We start from the raw sequence: 27654 nt of genomic DNA on the forward strand, positions 1-27654 counted from the left end.
AGGAGTTGGACATGTTCACTTTCAGAGTTGCAGCCCCAAGTAAAATACATTGTCAGCCGAGTTCTTTAGTTAGGAATAGATCAGGACAGGGAAATATTTGTATTCCAACCGCTGAAACAGGACAAGGTTCATAATGTGTGCACTGTTTGACTTTGCAAAGTTATAACAATTTTAATGACTTATGACAGTGGTACATAATTACTGGAAACTGCCCCACAAAAGGTACGTTTAAAAAAATCCAAATAGGTTAAAAATGCTATATTTATATTTCACTCATTTTGCTGAAAAATGAGTCTGAAAAACTGTCATTGGTTGTTTTTTATCCTCACCACCTTCTGCTCAACAGTTTTTTTCCCACAGCTTCTAGATTTATGCGGGAGGGAAGTATTGCAATCTAGCTCCCCCTCCTGAGAGACAAAATGGTCCTTCCGGGAGCTGCGTACCCCTTTTCGTCAGACATTCGACTCCTCTTTTCCTAGGAGCTGTTTGACGAACAGATGAACCTAAGAAGTTGGAGGAGGTAAACACCTATAGGAATGTTCTCCATTCTGGCAGGTTTTACAAACAATGCAAACACTTCAAGAAGACTTTAAAGGAATCTGAACTGAACTTATAAAAATAGCAACGCCACGGAAAACAAATGTTTATTAAAAGTACGTGCAATCAATCTAAAGTTAGCAAATAGAAGGAAGACATACTAATGTATTGCCATAATAACACTGACAATTCAGATAATTGCCACATTTACAAATCAGTGCAGCCACACAGCTCGAAGCCAATCGACATTGATCAAACATAGACTCTCGCCGACCACCGCTGGCACTAAAAGCGCCAAGCACCACGCGCGAAATCCTCAGGACCGAGCTAATGGAATACATCTTTGACATTTCTGTCCACGAGGTCGTTATTTGCCCCATTTCCCATGCAAGCATTAAAGTAAATAAAGTCACTCAAGTTAGCTTGTTTGCTTCACATGGCTGGGAGCAATAGAGGAGTCTGATGTGATGACTCTGTAGATGCTCAAGTAATTGATCCCCCTTAAAGGTGACACAAGGACTTTGGGACTTTAGGACTGATTACGAGTTCGGTGAGTTCTTACTGTCGTCCCGCCATGGCAGCACGACTGACAACTCCACCGCGCTGAAGGCATTCCCATCCGCCATATTATGATGTTGCATCTAGTAACATCTGACAGCACTCCGTGACCATGTTGGCAGTATACCAGCCAGCAATTTACAATATTCCCGATGGGCTGGCAGTCTCTTCCCGACAGTGTCCCTGATGGTGGGGATGCCTGTGCAATACGCGGTCAGCAATTCATAATATATAGTTCCATATATGTCAATCCTACACATATGTATTTCAACAGGGGGGGACAGAGGGGCTAGTTTTACGAGGTCCAATGTACGAGCCCCAGGCGACTGTATGCAAACAGGGTACAATGTTCCTCAGAAACAAGGAAAAGAAAAAGGGCTAGAGAGGAGATACTGAATAGTGCGGGAAAGGGTAGTCCCGCACTGACTCTAGATTAGCACAAAAGTGCAAAAGGAGAGGGGGAGAGGAGAAGGGGGAGCTCCCCTAGTGGAACTAGAGCTCTCACACACCCAGCGAGTTAGGTGTCATGCTTCATCATATGAGCTTGCCCCTCGTCAGGTCGGCGCTACAATACCTGACGGACTCCCAAACATGGGCTCTTTAGCAGGGATCTTCTGTTCCTGCCGGTTGGTGCAGTGGTGGTGAGGGGTCTAGTTTGTGTAGATGTGAGTGAAAGTGGGTTAAAACGGGTCAGTTAGTCCTAGTCAGTTTTTTTATTCATGAGGTAAACTGCCTGATTAAAATGGTGTAGAGTGGCTATGTACTAGATATAAGGTGTCTAGTCCTGTAGCTCTACTCTAAAGATCAACATGTTTCGTGCCTCTATAGTCAGGAGGATCTGGGCATTTCTTCAGGATCAAGGAAACCTATCTACACTATGTGGTTAAGTGTGCTCTACGTACCACGTTCACGGGTCCGTAACCTGGCCTGTCGCTTAGGATTTCTAGCAACAGTCCTGGTGGAAAATATACTGGACACCGATTGGGTCCTGCGTGAGGACACGCCAGGCTGTTTGACCTACCCTGCCGCCAGGAACCGGGGTGGAACTCCCCCCTTCCGCTCTCCCCCTCTCCTTTTGCACCTTTGTGCTAATCTAGAGTAAGTGCGGGACTACCCTTTCCCGCACTATTCAGTATTTCCTCTCTAGCCCTTTTTCTTTTCCTTGTTTCTGAGGAACATTGTACCCTGTTTGCATACAATCCTACACATATGCATGATACATGTGGAAAAATATATTATACAAGCACTTTTCTATTGTTGGGGACCGGACCATATGTGCTTAGTCCAGTCAATGGAAGTAAAGGGAGAAAAGGACTTACCTGAATTTCCGTGAAGGTGGGGTTATTTTTTGTGTGGCTTAGTTGCTTCTACAAAGGAGAGATCTGGACGCAGAGTTCCATGTTGAAGACTAAAGAAAAAAAGAAAGAAATGGGTGAGTTTGCTCCCCATTTCCTTAGTTGCTGCCGACTCGAAGCAGGCTGTCTCCCTGCCACAGTTGGCTTGACGGAAAGTCACTTTGTAATTCGGATGGTGGAATCGTAGTTTGTACTGTACTCTGTTAGTTGCTTTCCCTCATGCCTCCGTCGAGGCGGTTGGTAAATGGCTGGCGGTGGCGGCGATTCTCCGGTGGTCTTTTGTTCTGAAAACTGCCAACATTGAAACATGGTGATGGGGTTTCCAATGCCGTTTTCAATGGCGTTTCCCTTACTGCCAAACTCGTAATCAGGCCCTTAGTGATGCCCAATGACAGCATACTCTGCTATGCTATTTGAAATGTAGATCTTGCCTAGGTTGTACTACCAATGCACTCCGTTTTCTCAGGTGCAAGCACAAGAAGCCTACGCAGCCCAGCATTTATCTTTGGATTCTTGGATTTGTAGTCCTGTGTAGCCCACTTATACAATCAGGAGCACAGGTTCTAGAATGGTAAAAGACTGGGATCAGGGAGCTACTTAAACTTGAGAATTGAAAACGTGATCATTTCTTCTCATGTCTTCCAAAATTGAAATGGTGTATCAGTGAAAGTGTGGCATTTTCTTTGTAAATCTGCCCAGTATGTTTTGTTGAACCAGTAAGGACTGCCTGCCTAATCCAGCTGGCCTATGTCCAAGCCTACAATTTTTGTCTGTCATTATGACTCGGCACTATGAAACTGCCATTCAATGCCACAGTGTGACTGCTCTGTCCCTAAAGGCAGAAGGTACAGTTGTTTACACCCAATTGGCTTATTTGACTTTCTAGTGAAGTCATGGTAAACCAGTGGAGACAATTCAATAGTATGGTGGAAGAAAAATTACACATGTGGGCTGCAGTGTATATTTTCATCACCCTGATCAATGACTAAAAATGGATGGCTCCAGACACCCCATTGTGTCCTAGCTAACTGCAGTCTGGTACACATCAGTATCACCTTTCAAAGAAAAGTGCCCTCTCATATAGAAAAAAACCTATTTTCATTCATTCAGGAAGTCACCTCAAAGTGTCTAAGTTTAGACTAAGTGATTTTTACAACCAGGTTGGCACTATGGACAGTTCTTTGACATATTCTTTTCAATATTCCTTGTTCCGCTAATTAATATTTAATTGGTTAGGAAATGTCAATGAGTTGTGTGTTTAACTTTAATGTTATTTGGTTCTGTTTGGACCTGTTACCCATTAGCCTGTTCCTTGTGCGAAAGCTACCAGGGGTTGAGCAGGCTGTTCTCACTGAACTGCAACCCAACAAAAGTATGTGCTATCATGTTGGGAGCATCAGTCTCTCCCAAATGAATAGCCTGCTCTCTCACACACATTTTGTGCTATTTCATTCTGAGTGCCACAGGCATTCATGAATTCCATTGTATACTTGGCAGAAAATACTGTTTGCCAGTAACAAATGGTGTCACCTGCATTCAATTATCCAATGTATAGGTTTTTTCGACTTTGGACTGTGCATATGCTCTATGAGGAATAGTAGGACTCGGTGTAAGGAAGATTACTGGTAAGCAATCAAGCAAGAACCACCTTATCCTTTTCCTTATTACAGTCTTGACCATATATATAAGCAATCATCACTTTGACATGTTCATCACTGTTGCATCCACAATGGAGTGAACCTCATCCTACACAGAGGAACAGCAGCTCAGAGTGAGACCCCCAGGAACAGTCAGCAGTGTCAAATGTATTATTCGATGCCTAGATGGCAGCATTGCAAATGTCAGAAATAACAAGAACATAATTCCAGTTTATCTTAGTTCAGTGCCCTACAATCGAGACAAACATATTCCGTGATTCTTCAGCGCAGAAACAAGTTAAGGACGGTGACTGGGGGACAAGCCATTTGATGGACATTTGATGGGCTTACAGAAGGATAGTTCCTGTATGTGTAAAAGTATAGATACATATTTTTGAATAAGCATGGGTGCAGGACTACGGGGAGAGAGCCTCCTCTTCATACTAAACGCTGTGAAGAGGAACAGGGACATGGGCATGACAATATCAGAGCCGGGCTAGCGACTCATGCATGGAGACAAGGGACCTGATCTACTTACGATGGGGTTACAGAGCAGTTGCAGTTTTACAGCAGTGCTACAATGTGACCGGATCCTATTCATGGACTATGACGTATGTGCCCATCTGTAAAAGCACAAAATAGACAATCAGAAGCATTCACATAAAGCTTACCGCATGTATATTAATGAGACAGGATTCAATATGCTAATCCTTATGAATGCAGGGATGGAGGCCAGCATGAGATGGAAGATGACCATCCCTGCAGGCGCCTGCCCAGAATGGAGATATTGCAGGCCCAGCCTCATAGAAGACAAGGGCCACATCACTATAAATATTTTGCATGATGTGATGGGACATCGGATAGCAGTCACAAACCATTGATAAATACCCTTGCCATTCGCAAGGAAAGAGAGTCCCTTTCATGTCTCTTCTTCCTTACAAATTACCAGGACTCACAATTTGGGCATTGAGAGTCACAGTTCCATTTGTCACTTGTAATGCTTCTTTAGTACATTGCCAATGTGGGTTTTGCATCTACAAAGCCTGTGATTTTGTGCAACACAGGCTTTGTGGGCGCAAACACCTTTGATAAATCAGGCCACATGTCTTGTAGTTCTGGGCGGTGTTTGTGTTCTTAGTTAATCAATAGCCCATATCTATCTGCTGTAGGCTGTTTCTAAACATATTCATGCAGTACAACAGTGAGAATAATGACCGCATCTATTGTCAAAATATACAGGATCAAAAACAATAATGGAATGATAGTATCTATTAGAATTCCGATCGGACCTCCTCTAGCAAATTGTCATCAGCAACTGTTAAATATTTTGAGTTTTACTCTCAGAAAGACTGATTGAAAACACTTCTTCCTTTTGCTCAGGAGGAGGTTAAGCATAACGTAAGCCAAAGATGGTGACAACTATCACTGTTAACGTAGCTGTATTTTGGACCTGAAGTCCCTGGTATTAAAGCGTGGCCCTGGCAATGTTGGAACCAGGGCCCAGGATTAAATTAGAGAAGTAGCTGAATCCTTCAGGCTTCTTGTCTGAGTCTCTCCCTTGCTCTTTTTGCAGTTTTGCACCGTGGAGGGATTCATCACAGCCTTAATGGATGAGTATCCACAGCTACTGAGGAGGAGGAAAAAAGTCTTCATCGCGATTGTGTGTTTCATCTCCTACATCATTGGATTCTCCAATATCACCCAGGTAGGACAGATGAGCAGGTAACCATAACTTTTCTGTGTAGTGATTCATACCAAACCTTTGTTGCTGTGAGGGTTGCTATTGCCCAGTTCAATTGTGTTCAATTCAACGGCTTCATATAGATGAAAGGCTGAATTTATAGTTCAAAACTCGTGATCTTCAGGAACACAGAAGATGTTAGAAGTGAGCTTTTAACTCGTGGAGCCATTCTGTCAGCACAGTGACGGAACCCTCCATTTATATTAGTTTTTTAGGTTTTGGTGGACATCAGAGAAATCTGGGAGAAAAAAACAAAGAAGACAGTAAATTGTTAAATTCAGTCATTGCTAATGTTGGTGGTTCCTCGATTGAGATAGTTTTCTACAATCAGTTACAATATAGAAGGACTGCTATAATGCAATTATAAAAAAAACAGGATTGGAGCTGTTCATTGTTGCCGTTCATAGGTTATGTGCTAGTTATTTCAATTTCAATAGGTTATATTTGCTTGGGCAGCAGCCCTCCTATATCGGATGTAAGGGGAGCTTTTATGTCAGTGCTCGACACACTAATAGAGCAGGTGCTCCAGTGAATAGCTGTTTAACATTTGTGGACTGCAAAATGAGGAACTCTCTCTCTGCACTCTTCACACAGAGCTTTTTCCAAGTCTATCCAGCGAAAACATCATCTAATCTGCTCAGCAGATTTAAGGATGATAAAATTAGTCATAATGGAGAAACTGATGGACCATCAGCTGAGGAACCCTAAAAAACTGCTGTTTTTAAATCGGAAGGCATAGAATTTTTGCAGGGTGGTGCAAGTGATCCAGCGGCGTACCAACAACAGATACCCCAATACTATATACTCACCCGAGCCCATAAACACACACAGTTGGGTAAAAACCGCTAGAGTCAAAGTTTTTTTTTTTTTTTTAAATTCAAGATTAGTTACCTTTTATTCCTAACTAATCTTTCACTGATCAAAAAGTTCTTTCCTCTGGTTGAAGGACTAATAGTTGAACTAGTTGATGGTGAAATGACATAAATGAATCCTCTTATTATAATGAAATAACCACAGACTCGGGAAATGTTTAAATCTTTATCTAAATTATTTGCACGTGAACCTCTTCAAAGTACAGTACGGTCACCGTCAACTCATGGAGAGAAGATTCAATTAATCAATCATCAAACACATACTTTGTACTTTTGCAATGACTTATGCTCAGAAAGGAGAGGACAGAGAGAAAAGAACATCTGCAAATTCACGAGTTTATAATTACCTAGGATGGTGTGAAGACCAACCCCCTTGCCAAAGGGCTAGTAAAGGTCCCCCAGGATAGATCAGGTGACAAAGGCTTCAGGACAGGAATCAGGACAGGATAGATGACCTCTCTAGAAATGCCGACGACTGTGTCGCACCCCTCTCTGACACTCTCTTCCTCCTCGAGATTCTTCTGCGATCTTCTTTCTAATCCTAATAATTTAGGATATCAGGCTCGGCATTCAATTCTTCATCAGCATCTCAGCATTGACGTCTCTCTCAGACAGCATCCCTAGCTCTGCTAATTAATTAAATAAAACTACCTCAGTTATACCTTTCGTCCTTAATGTTCCACCCACTAAAGTTTAAATATCGTAAAAATACTAATTCTGATTGGTCAGGCAAGGAAGAAAGATTATCACACCATGCTTACATATCACTCTTTTCAGTTAGCTCTTTGTTAAGAAACCCATCCCCTTAATTTTTATTCATATTTTATTTTCCCACCTGCATTCACATTACATTTGCAACAAATGTATTTATTAGAACATATAGTCTTATTAATTCAGGTTCTTCACTGCTGGTTCCCAGGCTTCAGGCAGACTGTGACCTTCTCCTCTTTTTAACCTTCTCATCATTCTTCCGGTCTGTTTCTCAGTTGTCATGCGCAAAACCCACGAGTCTCGGCTCACTTCCGACATACCCAAGAGGCCCAAATGCATACTAGTGATAGAGTCAGAAAGACAGATGTTACTTTAAAAAATAAATGGTTTCACTGTATGCCACCCATCTCTACTCTAACCCCCTTTATTTATTAGTACCTTCCCTGCATTAGCATTAGTAAAATAGCTCAATATATGTTTCAGCTAAGCAGGTGCCAAGCACGCGAGTCTTCCAGACTCCATATCAGTATCTTCTGCTCATGCGCAAGAATTTTCCTCCAAGCGACAGCTTGTCATACTGCGTAGATGCAGTTGACGCATGCGCAATAAAGATTTCCCCTTTGCAGCCATTTTAGAAATTTGTTCGAGTTACTCACGTTAGTAAACACATAGGCAAGCTTCTCTAACCCTCATTTTTTATGTGGTGTGTATTAGTTTGACACAATATGTAATTAATACCATGTTAGGGGGTTAAATGAGAGGATTGCTTCCGAGCAAGTCTCTTTTCTACGAGTCCTTGCTCCATCAATCCCCTCTCTGATGGCATTTTGAGCCATCACAAAATTACCCATCCCAATCAGATGCCAACTTTAGCCTACCTCATTTCCTTTTCCTCCCTCTTCATTCTTAATTTCATCTTTGTTTTTCAAATCTCTCATCCTTTTATATAACTTTCCTTCCATTTCCTCCAGTTGAATTTCTTCCTATTTTCTTTTCTTTCACTTTCCATTCACTTCATATTTTCTTACCTTCCCTTTGTTTCTGCAAAATTTACACCATATCATTATTGTTAATACTATTATTGTTATACCAACTAACAGAAGAACTATTTGACCTAAAATACCTTTTCCTAAATCAGAAAACCAAGTCCCTATTGAAGAAGTAATTCCCATACACTGTCAACCTCCAGTGGTTTCAAATTTTCATGAAGTTTTGTAATATTCTTAATATACCCTCTGATTTCCCTACTCTTATCAGGTATGTAAGTGCAACAATGTTACACTTTCAACATTTTACAGACTCCACCTTCCTTTACCAATTATATATCAAGCTCAAGTCGATTTTGTAAAACCATAGACCTAATTGCAACCATTTCCGTATAAATCATCAAGAAAACTCCAGCAGTATCAGGCGAGAGACGATCAACTACTGTTGACAATTAACAGATTATAAGTGAATTTAGAATGACTCTCACTGAAGGTATCAATGCACCAAATATGTCACCTATTATTTCAGAAAAACTAGCTCTCTTTCTTCGTGTTAGTTCATTAGTGTTTTCATTGCTTCCAGTGATTCTTTTTACGTGGTATATTTTCAGAAATATAATCCCAAAGTGCAACTTCCGTACCATCGTGCAGGCAGCTTTTAGTAAGCATTATTCCCACACACGCAGTAAACCCCAGGAAATACTGGAACAGTTCCCTCTTTTAGTCCCCAACCTCCCAGAATCAGGAAGATATGTTCACATTCACTGGAACCAATAAATACGTTATTATATTCTGTCTCTAATCTATGGAGGCAGGTTTTCCCTTTCTTCACAAAGTCTAGGGACATCACAGCATGAGCGTTACCAGCTGTATAAATTCCCTCTTTCTCAGCCCATGGAGGTACATGGGTTTTCTGTTCAGCAGCTTTTCTTTGGAAATCCTGTGTCCTTTCTTCAACTAAATTCAAAAACACCTTCTCTTCTTCACGTAATGTACATGTTAAGTTATCTTTATGCGCCTTTACTATATTTATTGACTTTATTGTTAAGAAAAATTCACCCATAAACTGCACGTCTGGACTACTAAGCACTGGATTCATATTCTTTTGAATAGGAATTTTTGAAAATACTACATCTAAGTTTCAATAATAATACTGAAGTTTTCCTGTTCTATAGAATAGACTTGTCAATATACTACATGAAATACCATATGTTGAAGGTAAATTATGGTATGTGACTCCTTCTGCCACTGAAGCTGGTAATTTCATACAAACATAACAATCACTAATCTCCATTGTATCTACATACTGAAACAACAACTTCGTGAAGACATTTAGAGACGTGTCATTATCTGATACTGTGTGATGTAAATCTATCTCATCTGCTGCTTCTAATTCTGCTCTATCTCCTTTCATGGTAGCTGTCTTTTCATTATTATCTGTATCGTTCTTCTTGTCTGTTATCATGAGAAAAGGAACTGCTACTGTTAGGAATAGCCTTACTGTGACTACTAATAAAATGCTACACATGCAAGCCCTACAGCATTTCTGAGTGCAATTTCATTTTGGTCTTTCAGTAACCCTTTCTTTAGCCATTTTAGTCTAAGAAGATTCCTCTTCTTTTCTTTTCTTTACTTGTAAATTCATACTTTTGTTTCTCAAGGAGGCCTCACTTTTCCTTCATCAATCTGTGCAGCATTTATTTCTTCTTGTTCTGTCTCTTCATCCAAATCCAAATTTTCAAATTCCTCTAATATTGCGTAGGTCCACTCAGGACCCTTGAACGTATTGTTCAAGATTCTCAGTCTTGGACTTCTTTGAGTGTTTTTCACAATCGACAGCTTAGACTGAGTTTGACTGGTAACCTCATTCACTTGTTCAGGTTTTTCATTTGTTTTTCTCATATAGTATTTTAATCTTTTGACTTCACGTGGCCAGTTGTCACCTTTCCTAACTCTTTTAACATGTACTGCACTTTCCCCCTCTTTGTCTTTGTCAAGAGCTCTTTTATTTTTGTTATGTTTTGGCACAATCCGTTCCTCCTCTTCTTCAGAGTCACTCTCTATCAGTTCTTGTTCAGGTCTTGTTATTGTTGCTTCATCTGCCTGAACTTGTTCTTCTTCTTCTATCTGTTCCAGTTCGGGTCTTATTTCATATTGATCTTCTTCTTCCTGAACCTGTTCTTCTTTTCCTGACTGGTCCTGTTCAGGTCTTACTACAATTTGTTCTTCTTCTGTCTGAACGTGTTATTCTTCTCCTATCTGTCCCTGCTCAGGTCTTTTGATAGGTTTGTTTGCTTTTGCCTGAGAATGTTCTTCTTTCCCTGTCTGGTCCTACTCAGGATCTCGAATAGCTTTGTTCACCTTTCCTGAGTGTGTTCTTCTGCACCTATATGGTCCTCACTAGTTTCTTGCCTTTCTAATCCGGTTCTGCTTCTTGTTTGAATAACAACCTCAGGTATGTCAACCACTGGTATCCAGCCCTCCTGACTTGTGCTCGGTTGTTCCTCGTCTATTGTTTCAGAATCTATTACTCTCCGACTTCACAACCTTCAGCAGTTTCAACTGGTTCTCTCAGTTGTTGTTCTTTTTCAGTTGGATCTGGTACCTTTTTAGTATGACTGGCATGAATCAAATAGGGTAAACCTGCACACTTCACTGCTGTTGTAGTGACCAGTATGACTTGGTTCATCCCACCTGGGTGCTAGGCACGACATTCTGGCATGTTTCTTCACTACCACCCAATCTCCATGCTTCAAATCATACGCCTGTGCTAGCTGCCTGGCAACTGCGATTTCTCCAACCTGGTGAGAGACAGAACGCACTAGGTCAGCCAACCCTTTGCAATAGTCCAATACCAGATCATCAGTTATATTTAGCAATTTATGTCCAGGAATAAATGCTTGTCTCAGTGCCCTTCCCATGAGTATCTCATGGGGACTTAATCCTGTTTTCCTGTCAGGAATACTTTGGAGTCCCATCAACACAAGAGGCAATACGTCTGGCCAACTCAGTGATGTGGATGCACACACTTTACTTAGCATTGATTTGATTGTGCCGTTTAATTGCTCAATCACGCCAGAAGCCTCTGGGCGGTATGCACAGTGCAGTTTTTGTTCAATTTTGAATGCTTCACAGATCAATCAAATTATTTCATTATTAAAATGAGGTCCTCTATCTGATTCTAAAGTAACTGGAAAACCAAAACGAGGAATCAACTCTCTCAACAGTAACTTAGCAACTGTAAGACTGTTGTTTCTCCTAGTGGGGTATGCCTCCACCCATCGTGAAAACAAACACACTATGATAAGAATGTACTTCATTCCGTTGCTTGGGGGTAACTCAATGAAATCAAGCTTTAGTCTGGTGATTGGTCCTTCTGCCTTTCCAATTTTTCTCCAACTGACTACTGTCTTCCTGCCTGGGTTCTGCTTTTGACAAATTAAGCATCTCTGGCAAAGACTCTCTGCGACTACCCTAAATCTTGGGTTGCACCAATTTTGTCTAAATCGTCTGATCATGGCATCCCTACCTACATGTGTGTCTCCGTGATACATTCTTGCCATTTGAGAGAGCAAGCAGTCTGGCATGACTGGTCTGGCATCAGTATATACCCATACATCATCCTCTGCCCTTCTTTCACAACCTGATTTTATCCAATTTTCCTTTTCGCTTACCTCCAATCCATCCTGCAACTGTCTCACCTCATCCCATGTTTCTAACGCTGAAAACAACATAAGTTGGCAACTGATTTCACTTGTTACAATTTTTCCGTTCAATGCCATATTATTTCTCGCACAATATTGGGCAATCTGGTCAGCATATCGGTTACCTGCCGCCACATAGTCATTTCCTGACTGGTGTGCAGCACACTTGACCACTGCTACTTCTTTTGGCAATTGTATTGCTTCCAACAATTCTTTCACATGTTTGCCATTTCTTATAGGGGATCCTGAAGAAGTCAGAAATCCCCTCTACATCCATAACTGGCCAAAGTCATGCACAACCCCGAAACCATATTGACTGTCCGTAAATATGATTTTTCTCAAATTTTTCCCAATTTTGCATGCCTTTGTTAAGGCCACCAATTGGGCTACTTGTGCAGACTTGACTCCCGGTAAACAGGATACTTCAACAATCCCAGATATCTTGCATACAGCGTACACTGCACTGAGTCCTCCTTCCTCCATTCTCAAACATGAGCCATCTACAAATAGTTAATGATCTGGCTCTTTCAGGGGCTCCTCTTTTATATCAGGGCGGGGCTAAGTACACATCTCAGTCACATCCAAGCAATCATGATCTACTGTATCCTTCACTTCTTCACAACGTGGATCTGGTATTAATGTGGCAGGATTTACCATTGTACATCTAATCACTGTCACATTTTCTGCTCCAAGAATTACTCTTTCATACTTAGTCATCCGACTAGGGGTAAGATGCTGTGTTCTAGTTCTTGTTAAAAGAATCTCCACTGAATGAGGGACATAAACCTTAACTGGATGTCCCATCACGATTGACTCACTTTGCTCCAGACTCATACAGGTAGCAGCTACTGCTTTTAAGCAGCCAGGTAAAGCTGAAGCCACAGGATCCAAGGTAGCAGAAAAATATGCTGCTGGACGTCGGTTTAGTCCATGCCTCTGGGTCAAGACTAAAAGCACACAACTCTCTCTCTCGCAACAGAACAGTGGAAATTATTTCGTATAATCAGGCATGCCTAAAGCAGGGACCTCACACAGACAATTTTGCAATTTCACAAAGGCTTCCACACTTTCATTGTTCCAAACAATCGGATCTTTTGCTCTTTTTCCATGTCATCTGAATCAATGGGTTTGCCAACAGGGAGAACCCAACAATCCACTGCCGACAGTACCCAACCACACCAAGAAACATTCTTATCTCCCTTTGCATCTGTGGTAACTGCATTTGTTGTATTATCTTAATTCTCTCAGGTGTCACCTTTCTCACTCCCCTTTCTATTTTGTGGCCCAAATATCTGACTTCTGTTCGACAAAATTGCAATTTCTCTGGAGACACCTTTGTTCTCCATTAGCCAAATGGTTCAGCAACGCATTTGAATCAGTAACACAATCTTATCGTGATTTTGATGCCACTAGTAAATCGTCGATGTATTGTACTAGGACTGAATTTCTGGGCATAACTAACTTCTCTAGACACTTTTTCAGTATTTGATTAAAACTTGAGGGTCACTCTGTATACCCTTAAGGAACTCGGCACCATGCCAAGATATGGTCTTCGAACTTAAAGGCAAAAAGATACTGACTGTCTGGGTGCAAAGGAATAGAGAAAAATGCTTGGAACAAATCAATTACTTGTAAACCAACGTGCATTCCAGGGTATCTGTTATAGAATCACTGCTGGATTTGGCACTATGGGACAACAAGGCACTACTATTTTATTGATCTTTCTCAAATCCTGTACTATTCTGTATTTTCCGCTAGGCCTTTTAAGTCCTATTATGGGCCAATTACAAGAACTACTCATTATTTCTTTTAAAATGCCCTGTTTAATCATTCAGTCAATTTCTAAAGCCACTCCTGCTTTCACCTCTGGACTCATTTTGCATTGTCTGGTGTTGGGATAAGCTGCACCTTCTTTTACTGTCACCTTCACTGGGTCTACATTTGACATTAACCCTATTTCTTATCCTGTGAAATCCCATACTTCTGGGTTCACGGTTGTTTTCAGTTCTTCTGGTAAATCACTTATTGTCATTAAAGAATACATTTCATCTACCTCTGCACCTTGTTTAGCAAGCATTATTTTATATACAATATCTTCATCAGGGGTTTGAAAAGCAACACCATCCGGTGTGCAATAGATTGTGCAATCCATTTTACACAACAGATCCCTTCCTAATAGATTTACTGGACTAGAATCACAAACTACGAATCTATGCATGTCTTTAAAATGTCATATGTGCACTTCCATTGGTTCTGTGATTGGGGTTCTAATTTGTTGATTTGACACTCCGACAACTTGGATTGAATCTCCCGAGAGGGGTAGGTTTGGGATGTCTGCTGTTCTCACAGTAGAACTAGTAGCACCAGTATCCAACAGAAAAGTGATATCATTGCCTTCCACTTTCCCATCTACAAATGGACCTGACTGATCTACCGGTAAGGATGCGTCAAGTACACACTCCTCTTCCTCCCCTCTCAGGCACCGTCATTGCAGATAACTATTTTCATCATCAATATTTTGTAAAAGATATTGTGAAACCACAGAATTTTTGTTACCACTTCCTCCTTGAAATCCGGCGTCCGCACTGTACTTTGGCTGGTTCACAAAATTTGGCATAGGAGCTGGTGGCACCTGACACTGTGTATTAACTACCTGCTGCGGCTGATTCATAAGCACTTCATTCTGCGTCTGTGGATTCAAATTTTGGTTTGTCCCATTATTATTCAGAATACTCTTACACTTGTTCTTCCAATGTCCAAGCTTTCTGCACGTATGACAAGGAAACTTCTTCTTCGCATCCTCTCTATTCATTCGTCCTCTTGATTTACCACCATTCATCGCATGATCACTCTGATTCTGTTCTTTCATCTGACCATCAGTCTGGCTAATCAACTTAAGTTCCTGTTGTTCTGCCAATTTCACTTGTGCCCACATCATTTTCTCTTTTAGCTTTCTATGCCTTGCCTCAATATAATCCCCACAATATTTTGCGTACTTCAGACCATAATTTATCGGTTTTCCCTGCCAACACAACATGTGCTGCTGAATCATCTGACTAATCTCTGGTTTCAGACCATACACAAACCGATACACAAAATGTCCCATATCCTTATCTCCAATGTTCTCAAAGCCACTATTCTGCTTAAACACCTGTAGCAGTCGCTCATAATGCGCATGTACAGACTCATTCGGCTCTTGAGTTGTTCTATTTATCTTTACCCAATCTGTTTCTTTGGGAGGGATTTTCCCTTTCAGAAAAGTAATTACTTGATTATATTTCTTCATCACCTCATCTGAGGGTGCTCCTGTTTTAGAGTCCCTTAGATACTCCTCACTTGGCTAATCAACTGTAATTTTACACTCCGTCCATAAATCAGTATGTACCACTATGTCAAACAAACCATCCAAATCCTTTAGCAAAACCTTTGAAACTTTCACAAATCTTTCAACTTGTTTATACCATTCAACTGGTTTCTCTCTTAATCTAGGGAAATCATTCGTAAATGACAAAATTTCCTGTCTGCTCCAGGGAACATGAACATATCCACCACCGGGTACATCTCTCATGGGACACAATCTTTCTACCTTTTCTGATTCTTTTAACAAATATGTAGAGGACGCTTCCTTCGCCTGTGCTTCCTCCTTCTTTCTTGTCCACCTAATCCTCCACTTGTCAATGTCTCCCCACTTTTGTAAAATATTCATCAACTCCTTTACCTGTAGTTTCTTACTGGACACATTCATATTTTCTAAATCTTTATCCATAAACTCCACTCGATATGGTTTCTGTAGCACTTTAGATCTCCCTATATCTATTACCATCTCTGAAGCAAGCTCTGTCAATTTCTCATGAAGCAATTTTGCATTTCTGGTTATACTCCTACTTATAAACAACAACTCTTCCTCATTGTAATGGTTCAATCTTTCTATTCCCACATTTCCAGCTATCATTTCTTCCAATTCTACTTTCAATTTGTAAATATCTAAAATCTTTGGGGGTGAGCTTTGTTTTTCTATTCCCTGTGCCCATCTCTCCAAATATTCTGGAGTTACTACTGTTGAACTTCTGGTTCCTGAGGGTACCACAGACCTTCTTTCTTTTGAACTACTGGGTGTAACTCTTTTTGGCGTTTCATTTACCGATTCTCTTATCGGTAGAACTTTTAATGAAATTACTGAATCGCACTCACGGACTTGATCATCAGATATTACAATCTCTTTTCTAGGATTACTCAAGGGAGTTGTTAGAGCCTGTGGCTTTGGGTAACTTTTTTTATCTCCATATAATGGAATAACAGGACCTATAGTAACTAGCACTGTCAATGCTTCAGAGTTTAAACTTAATTGGCCTATTTTCTCTATTAGTTCCTCTCTATTTTCACTTAATGCTTCTTTTTCTCTGTCTTGAAGCACTCTATTAACCGATGTATCATGTAAAATTTGTGGAATTAAGGGTATTCCCATTACTGGTGCACTCGTGGTGACTCTACTGGGTCCTTCTTGGTACGGTGGAGGGATTTTAGTTAAAATGTCCTCCAATAATTCATCATCTGACTCACCATATCCTGTCACTTTCATATGTTTTGTTTTCTCCTTACACTTGCCCCGTGACTGTTCCTCAGCCATTAACACTGGATATAAACCTTCTGATACCATTGCTCTTCTCCATTGCTTCATCTGACCTTCATGTGACTCACTTAAATATCGAGGAAAAGGTCCCATATATCTCCCACTCCTGTTTTTCTCTCGTTCATATGACTCAGTCTCCCATTCTTCCAAAGCCTCATACTGTGTTAACCTAGGTCTTGGATCCAAATCATTCATCCTCATCCTCATCCTCAAATTCTGAAGAATTCTCCTATTAAACGTACCATTTTCAGGGAAAGCTAGAACACCATCACCTCCTTCGTATATTCTATCCAATTCTCCAACCACACACAAGTATGATATCCTCTTTCCATCATCATAAATGAAGCAGGTGTTTTTGGTGGCGGAATAGGAATTCCCTCTCTAGTCAACACAGGCTTATCTTTCTTAAAGAAATTCTTAATTTTCTTTATTAATGACATTTTTCTCTTTTCTCCATACATTCTGGATGCTCGATGTAGGAAACAATAATCTGCAAACCCTCAAGCTTTTCTGTCAGGCGACTCACACCAAAAGGCAAATCAGAATCAAACATACAAATGTTCGTCAACCAATCCTAAAGCAGCTTCTAGTCAATCACCCAATCGGATTCCGGCTCACACTCGTGGTCTGACCAATGCCAGTGCGGCGCTTTCAATGTTGTCAATTCTGCTCCTTACTACTGACCCCTCCTTTACAATCTGCTTCTGTTATACGCCCTCTGTTTCAGCCTATCCCAGCGTGGCTCTCTGTGACGTCAGTGCAACTCCGGCAACTGACCCTCCCTTCACGAGGTTATACGATCACTTATTTTTTTACTTTTCTTCTCTTAATTGAAGTTTGTTAGTAACAACATGAAAACATTCGCTACTCTGCCTGTTCCGCTAAACAAAGGATAGATTTCCAACTTGCTCTGGAGTCTCAGAATTGCTCCTCTTCCACTGCAAGTAAAAACCTCTGTTTACCCTTTATTGAAGCTCAAGAGAACCTGTTACTCCTTCAGTGTTACCCTTACTAGGTGATATAAGACCAAAGTTTCACCAGCAAACCTTTTAGCTACCATTCACACTCGATGTTTATACAAAATAGTCCCTAATTTAACACTGCCAGTCCTGCATAGCTTCTCAGTGCTATTCCAACAGACCAGTAACCTCACTGCAGTGTGGCTTCTGTCACCAACTGCTATTCATTCCCCGGGAATTTTCCAGACAACATAAAACAAGACACTAACTCTTTTTGTTAAACATAAACCAATAATCAATAATTAATACTCATCACCAAACTAGTCAATAATAACCATAACTCTGCTACCAGAAAACTGATTCAGTGGCGTACCAACAACAGATACTCCAATACCATATACTCACCTGGGCCCATAAAAACACACAGTTGGGTAAAAACCGCTGGAGTCAAAGTTTATGTTTTTTTAAATTCAAAATTAGTCACCTTTTATTCCTAACTAATCTTTCATTGATCAAAAAGTTCTTTACTATTGGTCAAAGGACCATTAGTTGAACTAGTTGATGGTGAAATGATATAAATTAATCTCTTATTAGAATGAAATAACTACAGACTCAGGAACAGTTTAAAACTTTATCTAAATTAATAGCATGTGAACCACTTCAAAGTACAGTACAGTCACCGTCACCTCATGGAGAGAAGATTCAATTAATCAATCATCAAACACATATTTTGTACTTTTGCAATGACTTATGCTCAGAAAGGAGAGGACAGAGAGAAAAGAACATCTGCAAATTCACGAGTTTATAATTACCTAGGATGGTGTGAAGACCAACCCCCTGGCCAAAGGGCTGGTAAAGGTCCCCTGGGCTAGATCAGGCGACAAAGGCTTCAGGACAGGAATCAGGACAGGATAGATGACCTCTCTAGAAATACCAACGACTGCATCGCACCCCTCTCTGACACTCTCTTCCTCCTCGAGGTTCGTCCGCGACCTTCTTTCTAATCCTAATAATTTAGGATATCAGGCTCAGCATTCGATTCTTCATCAGCATCTCAGCATTGACGTCTCTCTCAGACAGCATCCCTAGCTCTGCTAATTAACTAACTAAAACTACCTCAGTTATACCTTTCGTCCTTAATGTTCCACCTACTAAAGTTTCAATATCGTAAAAATGCTAATTCTGATTGGTCAGGCAAGGGAGGAAGATTATCACACCGTGCTTACATATCACTCTTTTCAGTTAGCTCTTTGTTAACAAACCCATCCCCTTAATTTTTATTCATATTTTATTTTCCCACCCACATTCACATTACATTTGCAAAAATGTATTTATTAGAACATATAGTCTTATTCATTCAAGTTCTTCACTGCCGGTTCCCAGGCTTCAGGCAGACTCTGACCTTGTCCTCTTCTTAACCTACTCGTCATTCTTTCGGGCTGTTTCTCAGCTGTTATGCGCAAAACCCACATGTCTCGGCTCACTTCGGACATACCCAAGAGGCCCAAAAGTGCACTAGTGATAGATTCAGAAAGACAGATGTTACTTTAAAAAATAAATGGTTTCACTGTATGCCACCCATCTGTACTCTAACCCCCTTTATTTATTAATACTTTCCCCACATTAGCATTAGTAAAACAGCTCGATTATGTTTCAGCTAAGCAGGTACCATGCATGTGAGTCTTCAAGACTCCATATTAGTTTCTTCTGCTCATGCGCAAGAATTTCCCTCCAAGCGACAGCTCGTCTTACTACGTAGATGCATGTGCAATAAAGATTTCCCGTTTGCAGCCATTTTAGAAATTAGTTTCAGTTACTCACATTTGTAAACACATATGTAAGCTTCTTTAACCCTCATTTGTTTATGTGGTTTGTATTAGTTTTACACAATACGTAATTAATACCATGTTAGGGGGTTAAATGAGAGGATTGCTTCCGAGCAAGTCTCTTTTCTACGAGTCCTTGCTCCATCACAAGGGACGCAAAAATGAACCATATGCTGAAGATTTTAGGGAGAATTTAGGTAGATGATCATGCTTTAGGGGGGCATGTATTAAAAGGAAAATGCAAACGCTTGATGGAAAAAAGCTGTGAGGTTGAAAGACCTGTGTAATCAGCTAGTCCGAGAGACATCGGATCAAAAAGCCCATAAATTTTGCTTAACAGCATGCAATAAAATGCAGCAGCGCAACCAATTCTTTCGGCTAATAATCTGGATTAATTTCATGTATACGTCTTCTAGATGTGTCAAGTTACACTTTGCGAGAGCAAGCAGTTACCCCATTTCTGTCTACTCAAAGTTTTACAAATTTAAAAAAACACTGAATGAGGAGAAACACCCATATCTAGAAGCATTGCAAAACAAGCATTTACAATGCAATAGGTCTCGCAATGACATTGTTTTGAGCTATTGACATTGAAAATGTTATTGTTTTTTTTCCCTTCGTGAAGCATTAACCCCTTCTGTGCCCCGCCCTTTCCCCGCCCTGTGCCGGGCTTTTTATTAGCGGGCGGAGTTCATGACGAGATGGTCTCGTCATGGGCACAGCGCAACCGCGGCCCATGACGAGACCATCTCGTCATGGGCACTGAAGGGGTTAATCAATTAATGGCGTTGTAAATGACAATGGGGCATATGTATCAAACTCCCCTTTAGCGAATCCTAATTTGCGAGATTTTGCGATTCGCAAATTCAGATTCGCTAAACGGGATGTATAAAATAAATCGCTAATCATTTGCGATTACTTAAAAATCGCAAATAATTCGCAGAATCCCGTATTGCGATTTCTTAATAGCGAAATTCGCTAATTAAGAAATCGCTAAAACGGGAATCTGCAAGCCTGGTGCAGGCTGATGACATCACAAACAGGAAACTGTAGTGATTGCCTGCACCTGCTCACCTGAGCCACACCCAGAGGCTGCTTGTGGAGTGTGAGGGGGCTTTCCTGGAGACAGCAACCAGCAATGGATCCCAAACAAAACCAGCAGGGCAAAGATGCAGAAAAAAGAAAGAGAAAACACAAGTTTTCAGAAAAGGAGCAGGAGGTCCTCATTGAGGAGATGGTCTGCAGCCATGAGCTCCTCTTTGGGAAGAAGGCACTCAAAGTCCAAGAGGCCAGGAAGAGGAAAATCTGGCTGGAAATGCAGAGCAAGGTGAATGCTGTTGGAGTCACCACACGCACCATCGAGGAGCTGCGCAAGCGGTGGTATGATATGCGCCAGAGGTCCAAGGAGAGGGTGGCAGCCAGACTCAAGGATGCCAATCAGACTGGAGGAGGACCATCCACTGCAGAGCAGCCAACCCCCCATGAGGAGCTCGTGGAGTCTACCCTCCTGCCTGAGAGCGTTGGTGGTTTGGCGGCAATAGACAGCTCCGACCCCTCATCCAGCAGACAAGGTAAGATGCATGCCAAATCACCCTGCACTCCTCCCATTCCCTTGCACACTCCCCCAAATGCGCATAGTAAACTCCCAACATGCCAATCCAGCCCAGGTCTTACAGCACACCCAGCAATGCATCATGGGACTCGTAGTACTGTGTCTGACTGTGTGTCCATGACACCATCACAATTAAATGCAACATATGTGTTTTGGGGATCATTGAATGGAAATGTGTCAGAGGTTAGCCGTCAAAGAATTGTAACTTTATTGAGTGCCACATGCAGACAGTAACACAAACTCATGTAGTCCCCTTTACATCCACAGCACACGTCATGCCACAAGAAGACAGCGCAGAGGGAGAGGAGCCTGCAGACCATGCGGACTCCAGCGATGAGACAGAGCAGCAGCCAATTCAGCGCAGGAAGCGCGCACATGTGCCCCCACTGCCTCCATTTGAGGACGAAGTCCCAGCAACAGGCGATGACACCGACAGGAGAGAGGGGAGTCAGGGTGTGACAGACATGCCCCGTCATGACGCACCAACACCAAGGCAAAGGGAACAAGCCATATCCAGGTCAAGGCCCAGGAGCAGCACTGCAACAGAAGGAGAAGGCACCGTGTTCTCCGGCTTGGAACAGTGCATGCTGCAGGAACAGCGCCTGCAAAGCAAGGCAATGCGGTCAATAAATCGCCAGCTAGGCCGCATACATCAGGACAATCGCAACATGGTAGCGGCAATACATGAGCTCTGTGCCACTTTGAGGGACACCCAAGCTGCCAATGACAGGGCTGGACGACGTGCCAATGCACGGCCACACAATTATACAAAGGCAGTCAACCGCCTCTGCACCACCACCAGCGCACTCACACGCAGAAGCGTAACCATGCAGGTGGACATGGCACATTGCTGCCAGGACATTGCACGAGGGCTAGAGCAGGTAACCACTGCTGTGGAACAGCTGCAGACAGCCAATGCTGGTGGCAGCGCACTAATGGCCTCTGCTGAGAGTGAGGACACATCGAGTCGCAGCAGCATCACTCCAACCTTGCCAGGTGAAAGACGCCGCAGTGGCAGACAGGTAGCAGGCCAAGGGCGCACCATGGGGGGCACTCACCCTGGACGGCACCGACGGAGGTGATCATCTGCGGGGACACTGACTGCAACACGGGTGCATTTACCCGAAAAGGCTGTTTGCCCTATTACTTGTGCCTTCTCTGCACTGTGTGTACAACATGTGCTGGGGACAATTACAATTTCTTTCATGTGAAGTGTGATTAAACACTTGACACATCATCAGGCTTTGTAGTCTCATTTCCTCAATACTCACCTAAAAGTAGTTTCGTGTGATCTCAGTCCGTCTCTGGCGTCCAGCAGCTGCCCCAACTCCTGGTGCTGGTCTGGCAGGGGGAGCAGGGCGCTCGTCATCCGATGTGTCTGTATCGGTCACATCAATTGTGGTGCCTTTCCTCATTGCCATGTTATGTAGCATTGCACAGCTTGCCACGATTTTACGGCAGGTCTCAGGGCTGTATTGCAGTGCGCCTCCACTTTTATGCAGGCACCTGAAGCGGCTCTTCAGGATTCCGAAGGTTCGCTCAATGACACAGCGTGTAGATCTGTGTGCCCTGTTGTAGCTCCTCTCACTTGCATTTGCAGGATCCAGGTATGGGGTCAGGAGGAAGTCGCGCACTGCATAGGCACTGTCACCTGCATGGAAAAAAACACAATAGGTGAGTCAATGTCCCCCCCCCCCTCAAGTGATGTAGTGGATGTATTGATGTGTGCAATGTATTTACCGAGCAGGTACCCCTCCCCAAACTCTCCAGCACTCAGACGTCTGTGTATTCCACTGTGTCGGAAGATGAAGGAGTCAAGTGTACTGCCGGGGTATTTGGCTACGATGTCTGTGATGTGATACTTAGCGTTGCACACAATCTGTATGTTGAGGGAATGGTAGCATTTCCGATTCCTGTAGACATATTCAGTTTCTGCTGGGGGTGTGATGGCCACATGGGTCCCGTCAATGCAGCCAATGACGTGGGGGAAACGTGCAATCTGGTAGAAGTCCAGTATCGTTTGCTGTAATGCCTGTTGGGTGGTGGGGAAGTAAATGTGATGTGAGAGCCTCAGTAGCATTGCATCTAGGAAGGCATGGAAGAAGCGCGAAAGTGCACTCTGTGACACCCCACCAACCTCCGCTATGACCCGTTGAAAACTCCCTGATGCCAGGAGGTGCAGGGAGCACAGGACCTGTGTGGGAATTGTTTGTGTCCTGCGAGAAGGGTGCTCCAAGTGGGGTTTCAGCTCCTCAATCAGGTCCATTATGGTCTGTGGGTGCAGTCTGTACTTGTCATAGATCTCCTCTTCAGTGTTCTGGAACAGGGTGATGCGCAGCCTGAAGATACGTTCCTGTCTCATTCTCCTGTGAGCAAGGGCCCGAATACGCAGCCTCCTGGCTATCACGTACATTGCAGCCATTGTGGGTGTGTTTGTTGCATTGTGGGCTGGTTTTTGTACCTTGCACCAGTTTACCACCTGCAAGCAATTGGTGTTAATAGCGATTTCTTAAATTGCGAATTTTGTAAAATCGCAATTTGCGACAATTTCATACATGTGTTTGCGATTTCTTGTTAGCGATATTCGCAACGCTAAGGAATCGCAAATTAGGTATTCGCTAGGAAATTCGCTGTTTTCTTGTTTCGCAGCCTAAGAAATCGCTAATTTAGCGATTTCTTATTTTTCAATTTGGAAGTGTGTTGATACATATGAAATAGCGAAAAATCAGTCGCAAACGCTGTTTTTTGCGATTCGCAGCGTTTGCGACTAATTTTTCCTTTCATACATATGCCCCAATGTCTTTTACCCCCGATTGACCCCCGCATACAGACATATATAGAAACCGCACTACAAATGGGCACACATGCATGCACACGCTGAGAAACACACGCACCCCATGAGACAGACACACTAATACATAGAGTCACACGGGTGCACCGAAGCACGTGATCACACACGCAGGCACACTGAGTCACAGGCACACTGAAGCTTTGGGTATGAATGGCCCCGTTCAAACCTGGCTGAAGCCTGACATTCTTTTTGACTGCCATATGATCTTGTAAAATAAGGTCAAAGATGAAATAAACAGAACGAAAAATTAGAAAAAAACAACGTACTGGCACACCTTTTGTACTTTTGGATGTAAATCCCATGTTCTCAAGTCACCAAATCATAACACTCTGGTGGGGAGCACAATCCTGATCACCATTTACTGCAACCAAAAGTCACTGGGCTCCAGAAAGAGTAATTCAAGGGGTGTAAGGATAAGGAAGGAGGCCAAAATATTAAGGGGTCTGGCGAAGCAGGGATTTCTGAGACCCAAATAAGGAACACTTTTGTCATTTAAATTAAGAACACATGAGTGTCTTAACAGCCTTGGGCTGCTCTCATATATCCTTTTAGATAGTGTCCTTCCTTCATGGAGTAACTATCCTGTACTTTTATGTGCTTATAGAGAAAAGGATATATTTAAATGATAATAAGGGATAGGAAAGAGAGAGGGGGAGAGAGAGAGAAAGAGGAAGGGAGTGAGTGAGAGAGAGAGAAAGAGAAAGAGGGAGAGTGTGAGAGATAAAGGGAGAGAGAAATAGGGAGGGAGAGAGAGCGAGAAATAGTGAGGCAGAGAGAGAAAGAAGGAACAAGAAAGAAAGAGATGCTCTGTTACAGAGCATCTTGTGACGAAAGACAAGATACTAGAACAACACCTTGGTTGCAAAATACATGACATCCAGCCCACTGAGACCATGATTATGAACAGTACTCTGGACCCTGACCTCTTTGAATGACCTGCTCAAGGCTAGTGGACCTGCAGCCTCACCATTAGATCCCAGTCTGGAACTCCAGTTCAAAAACATCCTACTCTCATTCATTGCTGCTACCCTATTGTCAATAACATCCCATAATCAAGCACTTCCACGCAGACCCCAAGATCTCCTACATACCACCACTCATCATGACTAATCTAGATCCAGTAGACTCAGGCTGCTACAGACTAATCTCAAATGACTCATTTTTAGGAAAACTAGTTGAAATGTTAGTAATCACTTAGATCTGCAACTTTCTGGATGAAACCATTCTATTTTCCGACTAACAAATTGGCTTCCATTCTGGAAGAGGAACCAGATCAGCTATGATTTCTAATAGGAACATTCTGAAGACTACTAAGGAGAGCAACAGCATTACAACGCTTCCAGTACGGGACATGTCTGTTGCATTACACACAACTCAGCCTCTCTCTATTCAACTGAGACTAATGGAAAGGAAATGTCTTTGAGTGAATCTGTTCCAACCTCTCGGACAGAGTCTGAATCATCTCCCACATCTCAGTTACATCACTACCTTGCAGGATCTATGCCAGCATACATAAAGAATTGATCATATCACAGCTCCCCTTCAATGCTAACTTCAGCTCTCCACACGATCTCAAGTCCTTCAGCCTAACATTCTGTAGCTTTGCTGACAAAACTCAGGTCATATTAAAAATAGCAAACCTCAGGCACCTGGACATCTGATGAATATGCCACTGCCTCCAAGCTGTAGACCAGTGGATGCTGAGGAGTGACCTTAACTTTAACATACCCACTAAAGAGATCTTAAAGTGAGGAAAAGGTAGAACTACCAGTCAGGGATAATCTGACCCCAAGAAATCCTTGTGCTACCAGCGGCATAAATGGAAGTGAGAAATCTTCCTCCAGCTATATTTCTAGCAGAAGGTCTAAGCTACCATCTCCCTAGTTCTCTATCGTCTTGAGCATGCAGACAGACACTGCCTGGGGGCACAGCTCCTAATGCCTGGAGCACTGCAAAGAATCCAGAATTTAGAAGCAATTACTACACCATCATGTATGGGATCACATTGAACCTGCCCTTCTAGTGTTTTGCCGGCTTACCCATTACCAGATGGCCAGATTTAAGGCTCTCTGCATCACATACAGATCATCCTTCATACAAGTGAAGCTGTAAAGAAATTCACAGAACAGAATTTTCTGCTCTAGATTGGCATCTCAGCTAAGTATCCCGTCATGAATGAATAAATGCATCAGTGATTCCTCCTTCTTTGTACAAACATCATAACTCTGGAATGTTCTAGAGGCAAAGACAAGTAACACCCAAGACCACCTAGAATTGAGGAAGGCAGTGTAAATGATCATACTTTGAGCAGACAGAATTCCATGCCATCAATGGGAGGGGATCTGAGGAGTGAGGACTCATACCCACCTGAAACCCAGGGAGCACAATAAGGGATCACACACTCTTCTTTGATATACCATAACTAGAAGCACAGCTACATATTTGCAGCTATACCATGAGCTGCCTCTGCTCACAAAAACTATACCAATATATTTCCCATATGCCACAGTGTATTCACACACGTTCCGTTCATACACTAGCACCTTATAAGCCGATGTGCCCAATCTTGTGTTGCTTTCACTTTACGTTTTCCCAGGAGGTCGCCACAAACCACAGTTAAAGCATGACTCTGATCCTCATGCATGACATGCTAACACTACCCTGGCTGTCCACACCAGACCAAAACACTTTTCCACCCAAGCATGCCCATGAATTGCATGCTCCCGATTTGTTGATAAACTTTTCAAGCCTCATCGGGGAAACTGTATGCACATGACTCTACAATCCAATACACTCTTATAGTGGAAGGTAGTGAGGAGGAGTTGTATGTACCATGGTATTCTAAGCAGCGTTGGCGCTCAACTGATGGCTGCCTTTCCTTTCTCATTTTAGAAGTGCTCGAGCAGCGTGATGGCTGCCTTTCCTTCTTTATTGCCTTTCCTCCAAAGCAGACCCTCCCACCTCCCAACACAGCATGTCCGCACCTTTATTTATTTAATAACACCGGCGCTTCCTCCCTTCTAAAAGATGCTGTAGTTGGGGCGAGCATCATCACTTCAGGGCCTGCCTCTCTATCACGTGGATCATGTGAGGCTGGGCAGGCTGAACCGAAAGCAACCTGGCTGGCCATCTGTTTTATAGTTGTGCTGGTGGGGGCTGCAGGTGACGTCACTGGGCCTCTCCTCCCCTTGCCTTGTTCTGTACTGGTGTTTTGAAGTCTTGTCATGTTTGTGTAGGAAGTTAGTTTTTTTTCTGCCTAACTGCAAATGAGTCACCTAGCTGTCTGACCTTGCCTTCAAGTTCCTGTTTTGCTTTTTGAAGACAGAATGTGACTGCTGTCTAGCCTGGGGTTTCCCAAGAGGTCGCTCTGCTATTAAACATGTAAATCAAAGTCACCTGAGTGCAATACTCTGACTCTAGGGCTGAACCATCCGAGGGCTCCGTAGGTCAGATCGTACCAATGACGCTAGTGTGTGTTCTGGGGTCCAAGTCCTGAGACAGGCAGTACTTCTGGAGGTCAGACTAGAGGCAGGCGGTTTAGGCAGATGCTAAACGGCGATGAGTCCAAGTCCTGAAGCCCATATAACATGTGATATTTACGACAGTTGTGTCTGCAGTCTCCGCAAAGAGGCCAAAGATTGAATGAGCATAGAAAACGATTAGCAAACCTTCCTG

The 27654-nt window shown here is 42.5% G+C and overlaps 1 protein-coding gene across 2 annotated transcripts in view; it reads left to right on the top strand.

Moving 5' to 3' along the window:
• The window catches only part of LOC146854882 (sodium- and chloride-dependent GABA transporter 1-like), a 510325-nt gene that overhangs the window by 424624 nt on the left and 58047 nt on the right, over positions 1 to 27654 (top strand). For both annotated transcript variants that reach the window (XM_085652291.1, XM_085652290.1), the window contains one exon: positions 5661 to 5792. In XM_085652291.1, coding sequence (XP_085508417.1) covers positions 5661 to 5792 — 132 coding nt within the window. The remainder of the gene's footprint in view (positions 1 to 5660; positions 5793 to 27654) is intronic.

This window comes from Triturus cristatus, chromosome 4_1 (assembly GCF_964204655.1).
Source record: "Triturus cristatus chromosome 4_1, aTriCri1.1, whole genome shotgun sequence".
NCBI lineage: Eukaryota > Metazoa > Chordata > Amphibia > Caudata > Salamandridae > Triturus > Triturus cristatus.